At 50.0% G+C, this 15,545-nt stretch overlaps 4 protein-coding genes across 4 annotated transcripts; 2 read left to right on the top strand and 2 right to left on the bottom strand.

The window, feature by feature from the left end:
• Positions 1 to 1,205: 1,205 nt before the first annotated feature.
• N7489_010545 (uncharacterized protein) lies at positions 1,206 to 6,733 on the top strand (the record flags this gene model as incomplete). The annotated part of the gene is made up of 5 exons (XM_056716294.1): positions 1,206 to 1,714; positions 1,768 to 1,816; positions 1,872 to 2,259; positions 2,317 to 4,803; positions 5,625 to 6,733. 5 exons carry the CDS (start codon positions 1,206 to 1,208, stop codon positions 6,731 to 6,733), a joined length of 4,542 nt encoding a protein of 1,513 aa, XP_056563916.1.
• Positions 6,734 to 7,544: 811 nt separating this feature from the next.
• N7489_010544 (cytochrome P450) lies at positions 7,545 to 9,539 on the bottom strand (the record flags this gene model as incomplete). The annotated part of the gene is made up of 7 exons (XM_056716293.1): positions 7,545 to 7,941; positions 8,016 to 8,287; positions 8,339 to 8,586; positions 8,649 to 8,800; positions 8,870 to 9,061; positions 9,138 to 9,270; positions 9,341 to 9,539. The coding sequence occupies 7 exons, from the start codon at positions 9,537 to 9,539 to the stop codon at positions 7,545 to 7,547; spliced, it is 1,593 nt and encodes a 530-aa protein (XP_056563915.1).
• Positions 9,540 to 12,527: 2,988 nt separating this feature from the next.
• N7489_010543 (AP-2 complex subunit mu) lies at positions 12,528 to 13,987 on the top strand (the record flags this gene model as incomplete). Its single annotated transcript, XM_056716292.1, has 3 exons — positions 12,528 to 12,864; positions 12,920 to 13,910; positions 13,981 to 13,987. 3 exons carry the CDS (start codon positions 12,528 to 12,530, stop codon positions 13,985 to 13,987), a joined length of 1,335 nt encoding a protein of 444 aa, XP_056563914.1.
• Positions 13,988 to 14,580: 593 nt separating this feature from the next.
• N7489_010542 (uncharacterized protein) lies at positions 14,581 to 15,379 on the bottom strand (the record flags this gene model as incomplete). Its single annotated transcript, XM_056716291.1, has 2 exons — positions 14,581 to 15,107; positions 15,154 to 15,379. The coding sequence occupies 2 exons, from the start codon at positions 15,377 to 15,379 to the stop codon at positions 14,581 to 14,583; spliced, it is 753 nt and encodes a 250-aa protein (XP_056563913.1).
• Between the last annotated feature and the right edge of the window lie 166 nt (positions 15,380 to 15,545).

Below are 15,545 nucleotides of genomic sequence, written 5' to 3'. Positions count from 1 at the left end.
CACACCAGGGTATATTCTTTTCAGCCTAATCATATCACAATCCATCACATCCGACAGTCCCGCAAAGATTGTACGGATTACCGAGTACGAAGTACTCCGTCCAAGTGCACAATTGTACAATGCGTACAAGGCCAGACACACCAAACTGGAAATGGCAGCCGATAGGCAGATCGGCTAGGGGTCAGATCCCAGTGGAGATGCCGCAATATCGCTGATTGAGTGAACCGGACCGAAGATAAATTAAGATAACTGTTGTCTCAGATGTACTCCTTGCATTGTCAATTAGCGGCCCAACCACGTCGCTGCGGAGGGGGCGTTTGCGAGTCAACAATGGGCTAACATGACGAAGACGGCCTGGACCTGCAGGTATCTGCATGACAATGGTGAGATTGGTCAAGTCAAAAGGTCGAAGTTAAATTCGTCAAAATCTTCGCCAAATTCGAAGAATCGATAGATCGCCTATGATAGTCAAAGCGCGGCGCCACCCGTGAGAACTGAGTCTGCTACTTTTCTTTCACCGCAATCTGTGGAGATGAATATCAAGGACGGTGTGTAGTTACCATCTAACAGGGATAAAATGACAGCTCACTTGCATATGCAATGCGTTATTCAACGGCTTAAAGAAGAGAACACGAAAAAAGGGAAAAAAGAAAAAGAAAAACAAATCATCCAACAGAGCCATGGTTAATGACAAAAAGATAATTCAGCCACAATATGGAGATGGGGAGATCTTCTCTCTCTTCTCTTTGGTCCGTGTCGGTGCTGGTCCCAGTTGATCGAAGATGATTGCTGGCTCGATCGGCAATTTCCTCGATCGGTGGGGACGAAAGTAGATAGTTCAGGTACAATCGCGTTTTTAAATATTTTATTGTCCTCTTAGATTCCTCGCTGCGTCCATCTTTCGTGCTAATAAACTCAAAATGTGGTTCTTTTCTCTCTTTTGTTGTACGTGTTTTCGTTTATATGTAGGCTTAGGGCTAGTCGTTGCTGTCTTTTCTCCCCTTACCCTATAATGTGTCCCTGGCGCCACGTCAATTAATTCTTTTCTTTTTCAATTAATTATTAATATTCGTGTATTCCCTCCGTCTATATTGATTTCGCGCGCGAACCGTATGACTAACAGGGATATGTGAAAGACGTGCTGGTCTTACCATAACCAAGGACGTTTCTCTACAGAGAATCAATTGGATTTCGCTTAAGTCAAGATGCGGTGGTCTTTGCTGTTCACCTTAATAGTGTCCCTGTTCCTACTGGGGACATTGGCAGCGCCGACTTCAGGCCCGGCACGACGCGATATTGGAGGCGCCAACCTTGAAGCTAGACAGGAAAATGAGACGGATCCTACAACGGAGAATGCTACCGAGGCTACAACCGCAAGTCAAACAGATGCGTCAAAAACAGCAACCGATGCATCTACAGCTACCGAAGCTACAGCGACAGATGCTACTGCCTCGACTACCAGCTCGACCGCTGCTACGACCAATGCCACAACCAATGCTACGACGACGACTTCTGCTGCTTCTGCTACCTCGACTGTTCCCTCGCTCGATGGAACAACTCCCTCTTCTCAGCAGCAAACCGCAAATTCCTCTAGACCAACCTACTCTGGCGGCCTGCCAATCAAACCGACAATCACGCCGGCATGGGGTGTTGGGGGATTTATATTAATAGCACTGGGGGCTGTTCTGACTTTCATTGGTGTCCGCAAACAATGGTATTCAATCTGCGACTCTTGGATGCTAATATCTTTTGCTAACAAAAGAAAAGGGTCCAAATCTTCCTCTCAACTGCATTCCTTAGCGCTCTGGGAGTTACCGTGAGTTCTATACCTGGAAAGTAGTAAAGAACGGAACTAACCAATCTCCATACAGGTCCTCATTATCTATGTAATGAGCCCACCGGTCAGCAACGCCGTGCAGGGTGGCTATCTCGTCGCCGCCTTCTTCACCGGCGCTGTGTTCGGCGGCCTATCGCTCGTCTTCAGAGAAATCTGCGAGGGACTGGGCTGCCTTCTGGGCGGTTTCTGTCTGAGCATGTGGCTCCTTTCCTTGAAATCCGGCGGTCTTCTAACCGAGGGCGGGCCCAAGGCCGGCATGATCATTGCCTTTACTGTGGGATTGTACTCCCTATCATTCAGCCACTATACACGGCCATACGGGCTGATCGGATGCACGTCGTTCGCCGGTGCAACTGCCCTGGTTCTTGGGATCGATTGCTACAGCAGAGCTGGTCTGAAAGAGTTCTGGTTATATATCTGGGGTAAGTCTAACTTTTTCTTTTGGGTTCCATACTGTTCCTAGTTGTTGACGAACCTAGGATTGAACCAAAACGCCTTCCCCCTTCGAACGGACACCTATCCCGTTACACGCGGTATTCGTGTTGAGCTCGCCGCGACTATTATTATTGCTGTTCTCGGGGTAATCTCCCAGGTCAGACTCTGGAATCTCATCAAGGAGCGCAGAGCCAAGGAAGAAAATGCCCGCCGGGAACGCACCCGAAAGATCGAAGAAGAAGATGCCGAAGTCGGTCGCCGCCTCGAGGAGAAGAACATCCAAGAGCGCGCTGAATGGGAACTCATTTACGGAAACGGAAATGGAAAGCCTGATAGCAAGACTGTCTCGGTTTCGGATACTGCTGTCGGTGACTCCCGACGGGGGTCGGATGGGTTCGAGTCATCTGAGAACGGCAAGGAGGGTGATATCGAGCTGAAGGAAATTCCGAGCCCAGATGCTTCTGGCAGCGAAAAGAACCGTCAGGGTGAAAACGATGCTCGGGAACTCGAGGCTGTGCCGGAGGAAGATTCATCCCAGCAGGGTCAGTCACGGGATGCAGATGAGGAAAAGGGTGCCGAGAAGGAGCGTCAATGTGAAGGAAAGACCCCGAGACCTATTACACCTGTTATTACTCATGTCCTTGGTGAGGGCAATGATGACTCCTCTGAGCACGGTGCTGAAATCGGCTCGGAGGTTGGTACGCCGCGCTCCAAACGGTTTTCTGGCAGAGAAATGTTGAACCGGCTCTCTTGGCGGAACAGCAACGGCGTGGTGATCGTTTCACAGTCTCAGGAGAATCTGGTGGCTCATGATGATGCCAGTTCTTCTGTACGGGGAGTTGTGGATGATCTCCATGAGGTGAGCGTTGGTTGTCCGAGTGTTATCTCGGATGCGGAGGTCCACGACCATGGGCAAACACAGAAAGAAATTAAGGCCGAGCTAGCCCCAGAGAAGGACTCTGCGGATGCGGAGGTTAAGTCAAATGTTGGTTCACCAGATGTCCAAAATGCTGGACTCCGTGTGGATACGGCCACAGCGCAAACAGAGACCGAGAAAGTGATCACCGACACTGTCAGTCAGCCTATTCAACAGGTGTCTCCCGTCGACAGCACTGTTATTGCCGACAGTCCGTTTGAGAATTCTGGCATTTCCGAAGTGTCAGAGAAGCCCCAATCACCGGAAACCCCCGCAACAGATGTTCAAGGAGACATTCCAGATGCTTCAGCGAAGACCGAGGAAGTCAAGTCCACAGCTACCTTGGAGCCGTCACCTTTGAAAGATACTGAAGGGGGAAAGGTGGACGAGGCCAATGAAGATCTACCTCCTACTAAAACCGTTAAATCTGAGTCTATCCCTGAATCGAAAGTTGTATCTTTGCCCGAGCCCAAGGTTGAGCCAGAGATCAAAGTGCTCAGGAAACTGGATGCATCAACCGTGAAATGCATACCTGAGCAAACATCACGAGTGATTCACTCGTACCGCACAAACGAATGGGCCAAGCATCTCGCAGATGCTGACACTCCTGAGATGGAGCCAATTGAGTTCGAACCCGAACCGGAGGCAGAAGACTCAGAGGAAGTTCGCGAGACTGCAGCATTTGTTGATGTAGGCAGTCTTCTCCAGACGCCTCTTACCGCACAACCACCACCAATCGTGAACAGATCTGAATTTGATGATATGGGGAATCAAGAATCTGCCTACGTCTCACCGTTGCCCTCACCGGATATTCCCCGATCCAAGACGCGGACAGACACCCAAGGTCTCACCAAAGCGAATCCAACTTTAAGCCGGAACAACTCGACAGCTTCAGTCAACATGCTTCGGTCATCTTCTGGCCCTCTTCCAACTCAGGGATCGGAGTTGCCATCGATGCGCAGCACATCGACTCCCCTGTTGACAATCACTACTCCCAAGGAGCCCAAAGAAATAGGGCCATCACCACGCTGGAACGGACCACCTCCTCTCCTCGCAGTCCGCCAGAACATGGTCCGAAACCGCATGTCGTCAACATCAGACCGCTTCGATCCCTGGGCCGCACGGAACCTATCCCGCCAGTCCCTACCTGAAATGACACACCTCGTCTCCCCAATTTCACCACCGCTCTCCATCCCTGAAGAAACGGACACAGAACACGAACAAGCCCAACCCAACGACGACGACATTCCACTTTCCAAGCGGCGTGCCCTGCTACAACGCCAGACTGTGCAGTCCCCATCTGCATTAACACTGGACAACCTCGAGGCTGCCCAATTCCCTGGATACTTCCAGCCAGCTCCCGCCGAGCTGAACCGGTCTGCATCAAGAATGGCAGCGTGGCGACAATCGGTCCGCGAAGATATCACCCAAAAAAGAGATCCTTTGGCCATCCAGCCACAGCCCCTCAGCCCGGTCAGTCCCCCCGACCAGCGGCGCAGTACATGGAACTCTGTGCAGCAGATGCGCGACGCCTCGTCTACTCAGCTGGGCGATGCCATTGCAGACGGCATGCAGCGTGGCAACATGACGGATCTACACCGTCAGGCAATGCGGCGTATGCAGGCTTCGGCGAATCGAAAGCTGTACTAGTGCCCAAGGATGGCCCATTGATTTTACTCGATACCCTTTGCTTTGTGTGTTTTTGTTGTTATTACATACCATGGCGAATGTGCCTTTCCCACGACTTTATGAAGTATCTATTGCATCCATGTCTATAACCTCTATTTGATAATGTATATTTTTATATTTTTATATTTTTATATTTTTATATTTTTACCCAGTGCCTACACAAGCTCTATGCAGCAAGTAAGACGGCTATCCCGAGCACAGCCGAGACCTGGACTGAAATGAAATGCAGTTCGTCATTGTACAATAAAGCAATAGTACGTCTATTAGCGTTTGCTAGAGGCATACTATACCCAATAAAAGCCGAGATGAAACAAGGGACGGTGGATTAATCACAGTGAAACTGGGGGGCAAACGGCTCGCATATATATTATTGGATTGGATGTATCCCTTTCGAGTCTCTGTTGATATAAGATGTAAGGTCCTTTTTCACCAGTTTCCTATTTCTGTTGAATATTTAGAATGTCGAGATTATATACGCCAAGCAAGCTTCTATAAGGATTTATCAGGATTTCATCTCGAATTTCGCCAATTCAAATCCAACGTCTTTCTTTTCCCCTAATTCTTTTCTAATTATATTTCTTACACTCGTTTATTGCATGTCCTCCACATAGGGCACTTTTTCCTTGGCCGATCTCCCCATCTCCGCTTTCTCCCCCATCTCCTTTCTCCCCTCAAAACGGCGTCCTTAAAATTCCCCAGACCTCTAAGGGAGGAAGAAACACACTGTTACCCACAACAATTCCTAAGCGGGCCACCAACCAATCGCGCCCCCCGTGGAGTCAACTCCGTCGTTTGTTCGCGCCCAGCGGCGACAGTGCGTCCCGATCTCTGGCCCGCCGTCGCTTCTCCGCCCACCAGCAGTCCGGCTCGCAAACCCAGTCAACTACGTCCCACGAATAACCCCAATAACCGTCCGCCCACACCAATCCGACGAAAGCCTCCCACTAGGCTTCGGCCACTCACGCGACGCCCATCCCCTCCTCAGCGTCCCAGAGCGACGCCGCAGCCGCCTAACCCCATCCCCGAGCAGCCTACTCGTCGAGCGCAGCCAGGGGGAAACAGAAAGTGGCCGGACTAGCATTGCCTTACCGCGACGACACCGCCGCAGCGAAGAATTCAACGAAATGGCCGCCGCGTTCGCGGGCAGCGCAGCGCGCGATACGGAGAACCTGCGTCCTCCCGAAGCTGTCCACCTCACGCAAAACGGCACTCGTCAGAATGATCGCCCCCGCCACGCCCAGTCGCAGACTTCCCTCCGCTCCCAGTCTCAGATTGCCTCCGTTCCCTCGCATACCGGTCAGCCGCAGGCGGATGTTGCGGAGGAGCTTGCTTGGGGCCCGGCTCATCCTTGCTTCCCGCATGTTAATCCCCATGTGCCTGTCGGGTCGAGGGAGCATATGACAACGCGGGTGATTCGCATCCGGCGCGACTGGATGATTAAGGGTGATTTGGCGCCGACGTTTTCGAATCTGTATCCTGAGATTCTGGATCCGTTGTTGTCGGAGCAGGAGTTCCGTCGGGTGATTTCTACCGTCAATGATGGTATTATCAAGGCGTTTGATCCGTTCAGTTTTCGGAATTGGTTCGATGGCGCGGTGGGGTTGTTGACTGGTTGGGTATGGGATGATCTCAATGGTCCCGCGACGAAAAGCCAGCTGCAGCATGTTGAGGCCTGGTTGGAGAATTGGAATCGTGAGGTCGGTGCCAAGGATGGTGTTCATATCTGGAGCTTGAGACGGACGGCGTACATGTCGCTTGATATCCAGATTCCCGATCCAAAGGTTGGCATCGTACCCAGTGAGGCACCTTCGGCTCCTAATACCAGGCCGAGTACTGGTATTGGGGCTGGGTCTTGATGGGGTTTGTCGGGCTGGAGTACGCCGTTTTGCTTTTGCTTTCTGATTGTTACATCTTTCTGATTTGTTCCCTTCCTGGGACCTCTGCATGATATCCATCCCGCGGCAGTTTTTTTTTTTCGACAATCTTTCCTTATATACCTTCGTCTTTGGAGGTTCTTTTTAATCTTTTTGTGATCTAATATCTTTCTTTTACATTTCTTCTGTCAGCTTTGTCTACATATCCCTCTTGATCCTAGGGGCTACTTTACCCTGATTTCTTATTGTCATCTTCACTATGCCTTCGTGTCCATATCTGGCTGTAACACTGCATTCTCATAGACTTGCTACCATTCTGGAAAAGAATTACATTGTGGCTTTTCTTTCTCTCTTCAATACTCACATTGCTAAATCAACACGCCTATCACGCTAACCACATACGGCTTAGAGCCTCTGGAGGGAGCCTCTGGAGCCTCATCGTCCATTTACACTTCTACGTATTCTCAACTTCCCCTGTGCATACATGCACTTGCGAAATTGATTTCATCTACTTCCCCGTAATGGCGTTGAGGATTGATTGGGTACCTTTTCTTATATCATACGTTTCAAATCGGTTCTCTTTTTATACAATATTAGTATTACTATATTATCCATGGATACTAGTATTCCACACGACGGCAATCGGGGGTAGGATTCCGTATAACCTATAGAATAGCTTTCTTGAGTCAGTGTTCCTTCGGTCACAAAACCCCAGCTAGCTTTAGAATAGCGAAACTGATGCCTCATGCTATCACAGTGAAATCCTTGAAACTTCACGAGTGTAGTACGATCTTTAACATCGGACATTTTGCAACTCGGACCCATCGCCCTGCTCCCAGGGATGTTCCTGCTCCACCGATAGGATCAGCTTTTCATGCGCAGCACTCCGGGGCGTAACCTGTAGCTTGAATTGCACCGGATGGCTGATAACCCCAGGCTGGAATTCTGGTTTTACATCCACCTCAGCACCGTCTTCCACGGGTTTGCTGATTTTAAACACCGACAGGGACTTTGCAACACTGAGCCATACTGTGTTGTCTGCCAAAATGCGGCCTGGGCAGACGCGACGCCCAAAGCCGAATACGAAGGTGTGCGGGTCGAGTTCTGGGTCTCGGCCATCAATCTCCAGAAAACGGTCTGGCTTGAAGGCCATCGGATCGTGATACAGCGCGGGGTCATGCATCATGCCCCTATTGTGCAAGTTAGCATATTGATCCTATAAACGAGACCATGGAAGGCCGATTCATCGCACATGGCAACTCACCAAATATTCGGCATAAGTATAGAACCTTTGGGAATATAATATCCATCGTACATGTCGTCGGTCGTCGACATATGTGGGATCCCCATCGGCAGTGCAGGGTGCCAACGGAAGACCTCCTTTACCACTGCATTAACATAAGGCATGTGATCACGATCTGCTATCGTGGGAAGTTGACCAGGCCCGATCACCCGGTCAATTTCATCCTGTGCATTATGTTGCACATCCGGGTTCAATGCCATGGCGAGGAAAAACGTTCCAACTGAAGACACGGTCTAACACATGTCAGCGGCTGTATCAGTATTAGGACGCAGGGAGTAGCATACAGTGTCGGCGCCCGCGCCATAAAGCGATGCTGTTGTCCACCTAGCAACCAGTTCCTCCTCTGATCCAGAAGATGGAATCCCATTTAACCTAAATATATCGGAGAGGAATGATGGCTCGTACTTTCCATCTTCTGTCCGCTGCTGAACAAGTGCGTAAGGCTTTTTCGCGACATCCTCAAGGTTCTTTCTATATTCCTGCGCGGTTCGCTTGAAACCAGCGCCCGGAAACCAGGCAGGGACGTATTTCACTAGATTGGAATCAGCTTTTATGGTAAACAGATAAGAGGGAAAATGGTAAAGCGCAACTTACATGCCGGTATCAAATCTACAAGCCAAGTACCTGGTGTTGAAGCAATTGAGAATTGCTCAAGAGCCTCATTGGCAAGGTTCACCAGTAGATCTTGGTTGTGCGGCTCAACCCTATAGCCATAGGCTATCCTGAGAATAACCGCTCCGGCTTCACTGTTTAACCATGTTATTATCTATATCCTTTCTTTTTGGGGCACTGAGAGTATTGGAGGAATCACTGACGTCTGGATGTGCTGCGTGAGTTTTGCTTGGTCTTTCAAAACACGCCACAAAAGGCGATCGGTTTCCACCTCCTGCAGCGGAGCATACTGTGAGACGGCCAGCTCTGAACCAAAATATGGTTTTAGAAGCTTCCGATATGCTTTGAACCGTTGGGTGTATGGTTGCATAGATAACGCATGGCCCCAACCAACCCTGTTAAGCTGTTAATGTAAGCTCCAATAGTCTATTTGTTCTAGACTTAAAATTGGAAAGGGATTTGTGAAATTACATTTCAGATGCGAAAACCATATGCGGTCGTGACGAGTACAGAGAGGCGCGTTTGCGTAACAGCTCTGACGCTGTCCGTGTATCATTAAGGATTACGAGCGTCTGTCCCATCACCGTAACGGAACTGATGGGCCCTACAGGCGCCTTTTCATATTAGCAACAAGAAAAGCAAGACAACAGTCAACCGTAGCTTCTTGAGCCTACCATATAGGTCTTTGTGCTTTAGCCAATGCATCCAATCTTGCACACCTGGAGGCGGCAGGTCGGCGATGTTACCCACGATTGGCTTAGGCTGTGGGCCTGGGGGCAGTGGCCCTAGAGGTGTTTTGCGTCTCATCCATATCCTCGCGATAAGAAAAGCGAGTAGTCCCAGTATAGCGCTCAAGAGTGCCTTGAACGACATGTTGACAGGCCACAAAATGTAAGTGTGGGAATCGGAGAAAGAAAAATGAAGGTCCTAATCGCACTTGAGTACGGGCCCACTTGTGGCTGCTTTACTCATATTACTCCGTAGTCTCTGGTGCTTTTAGCCTTCTGCATCACGCGGCGCTCATGCACCCCAAGGCTGTACTTTCGCTGAGGACCCCGCCGTTCAATGCTCGCTGAACGAACCACAAGCCTCCAATATCTGCTATGCATCCCCGAAAGGCCTCGACCCCTTTTCGAAGGCCGTGAGGCGAACGGATCTGGTACCGTCAAAAAATAACGCTAGACCGCATTTACCCCTGACGAATATGACAGCTTAGCGAAAGCAAACTTATGGGGGCAATGATCTGCGAAGATGTCAACAAATAAATGCTCAATCATCGGTTTTTTTCCCCTTCGGCTATAAGACCAGCTGACGCTAGAGTAGCAAGATACTCCACATGCATGAGATGTCATGACAGCCCTTGCCCAGGTGAAGGGTAAGACTCCATAAAAGACGCTTACGGATTCCAAAGCCGGTTGCCCCTGGCGTTTTTATTGGTTGGCTTTGCTTGACCCACCCGTGGTGAACCAAGGGGACGGCAATGCAGAAACATGGTGGGGCCTCTGATCCTTCTGTGTTGGCGATGGTCGCGCATGCCGCAGCTGGCCATGTGGGAGCCACACGGCTGGGACGCATTGTTGATGTCATGGTCAGGACGCATCTATAGAGTATTGCCTCTTGAAAGGTCGAGGTTTATTGGTATTCATTATGTTGTATGCGCCCACTTGGACTTTTCTACAACCTGTGCTAAATTTTCTACCCTAATCAGCGCTCATATCATGTTTGCTTTCTGGAGGATGGGTTAGGCGCATGCCTTCTGCGATTACATGCCAGTTATATTACCACTTACGAGGATATCACCTCGTGGAAGTTCGTCATAATTGGACCCGATACTATGGCACATGCACATGCCAATATAGTGCATCGAATGACTGGGGCGCACGCTTGTTCAGTTGCTACATAGTGTGATCAATGCTAAGACTAGTGTTGATAGGTTGCGCTCGAGAGCCCCACTTCTGCACGGACTTCACTGGACAAGAGACCTAGCGTGGCATGGAGAGAGTCTTTGGCTTTTCTTCCGATCCACAGACCCTTGTTGTATATACAACATAGTCTGAGAACTCGGCTCCAATTGCTATTGGCGATTTCTCCAGTTCTGGTGAACTATTTCTGAGCCCCTATATCCTACCTGCATCTCATCTGTGACTTTTCAAAGCAAACCCTCAAGCGGGCTTGGTCAAGTTGGTGCCTGGAGTACAATTCACGGGATTTGTTAGGTGTGAACACGAGAACCAGAACCCCGAGGTCCGGTCAAAATCCTGGAATTAAATCTAGGCACTCTTAGCGTATGTGCCAAGAAACGGGGCTTTCGTGTATTCCAAGTAGTGCCAGAGAAGGATCACGGCATTCGTCTCACCATTTACGAGTACGAGGTTCACCCAGATGTAACTTAGCCCCATGACTCTGGACATATCTTCCGTGCTCCAATCTTAACACTTACATTTTCCCGGCCGCGCCACTACACGCTGGACCTACAGATCATTATGCGATCCCAATCCCAAATTTCGGAGTACGTTGCTTTCTCAGTCCGGAGTATATATTATTCTATACTGACACCAATCAGAAACAAGGGTTCTGTTGGACACAACGTGCCCATACTTAGCGTGTCGCTTGAAACCGAGAATGGCTCCAGAGAACTGAAGCGAGAAAACGGCGATATAAGCATGAATTTTCGATACAAAGTGACATATCACGGTGTCGATACTATCAATTCTACCACTGCCGGTCCTCTTACTTTCTGCACTAGTGTCTTCCATGACGAATTGAATTATCAATTAGATCGACGGGTTCAGAGTGGCAGCGAACAGTGGATTCCCTGTAGATATAGTGGTTATTGTCCCGGTTTTGTGAATGATCAACCTTCTAAGATTCATGTTGCTCAAAGTGAAGGCTTCGTATGTCTCTATCCAGGTGAAAGCTGGGAAGGGTCATTCACCTTGGATGATGAGCTCTGGGAGTTCCCAGATCATCTCAGAACTGGGGCGATCTTCCGATTTGTATTCAAGGGCGCAACGATTGAGTGGTGGGATTGGGGCACTAAAGCTGGGACCCATGCTGATACTGTCGTGACTTTCAGGGGATATGGTCGAAGTACGAGGTCGGACTTTACAGATGATAATAATGGTGGCAGACCTCAAATATTTGTTCCCTCTTCCAGCGAGATAGAGCTAGTTCTCGCAGATTAAACCGCTATTATTGTTATGTCTCTGGGAATACATATGTAAATAAATATTGCTATGAATCTTTTTCCAGCAGAAACGAAAGCCAAAAAAACCCCAGGGATCGTAAAATAGCATAATTGAAACTTGAGGCTCATTCAACAAGGGCTCCCTTTCCCCTGATAGAGAATGAGTTCTGCCATTAGTACGTCTCCAAGTAATATACCAAAGCATCGCCTGGCCAATGGAAAATGCGAGATAATCCACAGCTGGCCATCCGATCTGCCGATACCATTCCACAAGAGAATCAAAGAACGCGGGGATGCGGCTCGATGGCCACAGGACCCGAAAGAACCATGATGCACCAAGAAGAACGAAGACAACAGCTTGAGTGGCAAGTGTGCGAACACTCAAACAAAACGATTCCCCTTGTAAACTGTGACGAGTTTGAATGATAGATGATGCAATGATTGAAAATGTCAGGCCGGGAACCTGTTAAGATTTACCCTGCTACCCTGCGAGTATGGCATTCACCCAAAGTTTCAATAGAGTGAAATAGCCCACTTCAAGATTTGAAAGTACAATCCATTGCAGTTCAAGTTGACCCTTTTCATGCCTCAGGCGGTGTCGATCCAACCCCACCCCTGTTTCCGCAGCTCTCCAACTCCAATCCCCAGGAACAACTCGACTCACCCACAACAATATGCTCTCGGGGATCCTCATATTCAATCAAAAGGGCGAAAACCTCATTTTTCGTGCCTTCCGCAGCGATTGTCGTCCGCGCCTGGCCGACATCTTCCGCATTCAAGTCATCTCCAATCCCCAGGTGCGCTCGCCGATCCTGACCTTGGGCTCGACGACCTTTAGCCATGTGAAGCATGAGAACATTTACTTGGTAGCTGTGACCAAGAGCAACGCAAATGCCGCGCTGGTTTTCGAGTTCCTCTACCGGCTGGTCATGCTGGGCAAGAGCTATTTCGGGAAGCTCGACGAAGAGGCAGTGAAGAATAACTTCGTCCTGATTTACGAACTACTCGACGGTGAGACGTGGAAAAGGACCAATGGCCTAGAAGCAGACCCTAACAATTGATACAGAAATCCTCGACTTCGGATACCCCCAGAACACCGATCCAGATACCCTGAAAATGTACATTACCACCGAAGGCGTCAAATCCGCCATCGCCAACTCCCCAACCGACTCCTCCCGAATCACCCAACAAGCAACAGGCGCGATCTCCTGGCGCCGCTCCGACATAAAATACCGCAAAAACGAAGCCTTCGTCGACGTAATCGAAGACGTCAACCTCCTGATGTCCGCAACAGGCACCGTCCTCCGCGCCGACGTCAACGGCCAGATCGTCATGCGCGCCTATCTATCCGGCACACCCGAATGCAAATTTGGCCTAAACGACCGTCTCCTCCTCGACACCGGCGAGTCCTCCAGCAACATGAACAACCCGGGTGGCGGCAACGGACTCAGCACGTCAAAGACCACGCGCGCCGCGGCAGGCTCCGTCACGCTGGAAGACTGCCAGTTCCACCAGTGCGTGAAGCTGGGCCGGTTCGACGCAGACCGCATCATCTCCTTCGTGCCACCGGACGGCGAGTTCGAGCTGATGCGCTACCGCGCCACCGAGAACGTCAATCTGCCCTTCAAGGTGCATCCGATTGTGCGCGAGATCGGTACCACAAAGGTCGAATATAGCGTCGCTATCAAGGCGAATTATAGCTCCAAGCTCTTCGCTACGAATGTCGTTATTCGCATCCCCACGCCGCTTAATACGGCCAAGACTACGGAGCGCACGAGCCAGGGTCGCGCCAAGTACGAACCCGAGCAGAATAATATTGTCTGGAAGATTGCGCGCTTCTCAGGGCAGTCGGAGTATGTGCTTAATGCTGAGGCGACGCTTACGACTATGACGCATCAGAAGGCTTGGAGTCGGCCGCCGTTGAGTCTTTCGTTTAGTTTGCTTATGTTTACCTCTTCTGGTTTACTGGTGCGTTATCTTAAGGTCTTTGAGAAGAGTAACTATAGCTCTGTCAAATGGGTGCGTTACATGACTCGCGCCGGGAGCTATGAGATTCGGTATGTGTTCTATCTTTCGCTCTGGCTATGGATTTTTATATGTTTTCGCTGACTCAATGGCTTCATTCAGATTCTGATCGTTCCTAAAATTCTGAGGTGATTTTGGTTGGGAGAGAATCCCAACGAGCAGTGTTGATATCAATGGACTTGAGTCCGGTTTCATCTTGTCATTTTTACTTTGCGCAGCACAATTGGTGTCTGGCGTTGGATGGACATATACATGGATTTTTCACAAGTATCCAATTCTGCATTTCCCGTACCTTGAATAAATTATAGTTACTATCTTGAAGTTAGAGTAATAGACAATGGGAAAATAAGTCATGTTGGTAGTAGTATGTAGATAGTAGTACAATTGGAACAAACGACAGATGTGGAAGAATAAGTGACACAATAAGAACAGTATATGAGCAGGAAAACAAGAAGCATATTCACATAGCCCGAGTAGAACGGAACTCACAACACCAAAAAAGCAGAAACAATTTGTGCTGGTCAAGAAAACCGAAACGAAAATGAACAGTCTCACAAAGACAAGAAGGTATGATAATACAGGGGTGTTTGACAAAGAAATCAAGCCAAGTCAGGCCAATAGGAACAGGGTCAGTCACACGATACAGGTACAGAGATCATATAATACATTAATAAAAGACGGTAATAATTGCAATAGCAATGTTCAACACCGACGCGGACGCAGGCCAACACGACCCTCACTAACGAGGGACTGCCACCTGGACCCGACATGGCTGCGACCCATTTGGCGCGCGCACTCGTCCCATTCTTGTTGGGAGAGGCGGAATTTCTCGAGGACCAGCTCGAGAAGACGCTCGTCTTCTTCGGCGGTCCAGTCTTGTGGAGCCGAAGGGATATGTTCCTCTGTTACCTCGATGGAGGGCAGAGGCGTGTCTGGGTCGGGTGAGCCAGCTGGGATGTCATAGTCCACGCGGCGACGAGGCGGAGATGGAGGAGATTGGGTGACAGGAGGAGAGTGTAGAGAGTAAAAGTCTGTAGAGGAAAGGCCGAGAGGCATATTGTAGGGAATGTGACGGCGGCGCTTGGGAGTCGCGAAGCGGTTGCGCCGACCTATTTCCGCGTCGCTGTCATCGTCGTCGAGGATGTCGCGGCGGCGCTTGTTTGCGCCGCGGGCGGGTGCGGATGGAGGGGGAGGGGGTGAGAGCGGCAGTTCTGGGTGGTGGTGTTTGTCTGGGAGAGACGTGTCGGACGGTCTTGTGTGATCGTGGCGAGCGACGGGGTGTGTTGAAGGGGATGGGGCTCTGGAGGCGTTGGGATTTCACTGATCGCGATGAAGGTGTGGGCGATCTGTTGAGGAGAGATTGTAGTGCGCGACAGGTGCCGAGGAGACCGTTGCCCGATGGGAATCCTGTGTCGGATGGGGGAGGCGCTGAAAATAGGCGACTAGGGGTGAAGCGAGACGACCGGCGCACATCGCATGGGAGGGCGGATGGAAGTAGCATGATTGTAGATATAAATTTAATGCGCGACTTGAGTGGTTTGAAGTTGGTTTGAAGATGAATGATATCAAAGAGAGAGAGAGTCAACCAGTTGTTGCGCGGGCGCGCGATTTGTGGGTAGGCTGTGTTGCGCCGGAGGCGGTTTCGATGCGCGACGAGAGAGTTGGGG

This window comes from Penicillium chrysogenum (genome assembly GCF_028827035.1).
Source record: "Penicillium chrysogenum strain IBT 35668 chromosome Unknown utg000005l_segment0_segment0, whole genome shotgun sequence".
NCBI lineage: Eukaryota > Fungi > Ascomycota > Eurotiomycetes > Eurotiales > Aspergillaceae > Penicillium > Penicillium chrysogenum.
This window is presented reverse-complemented; position numbering and strand designations above follow the sequence as displayed.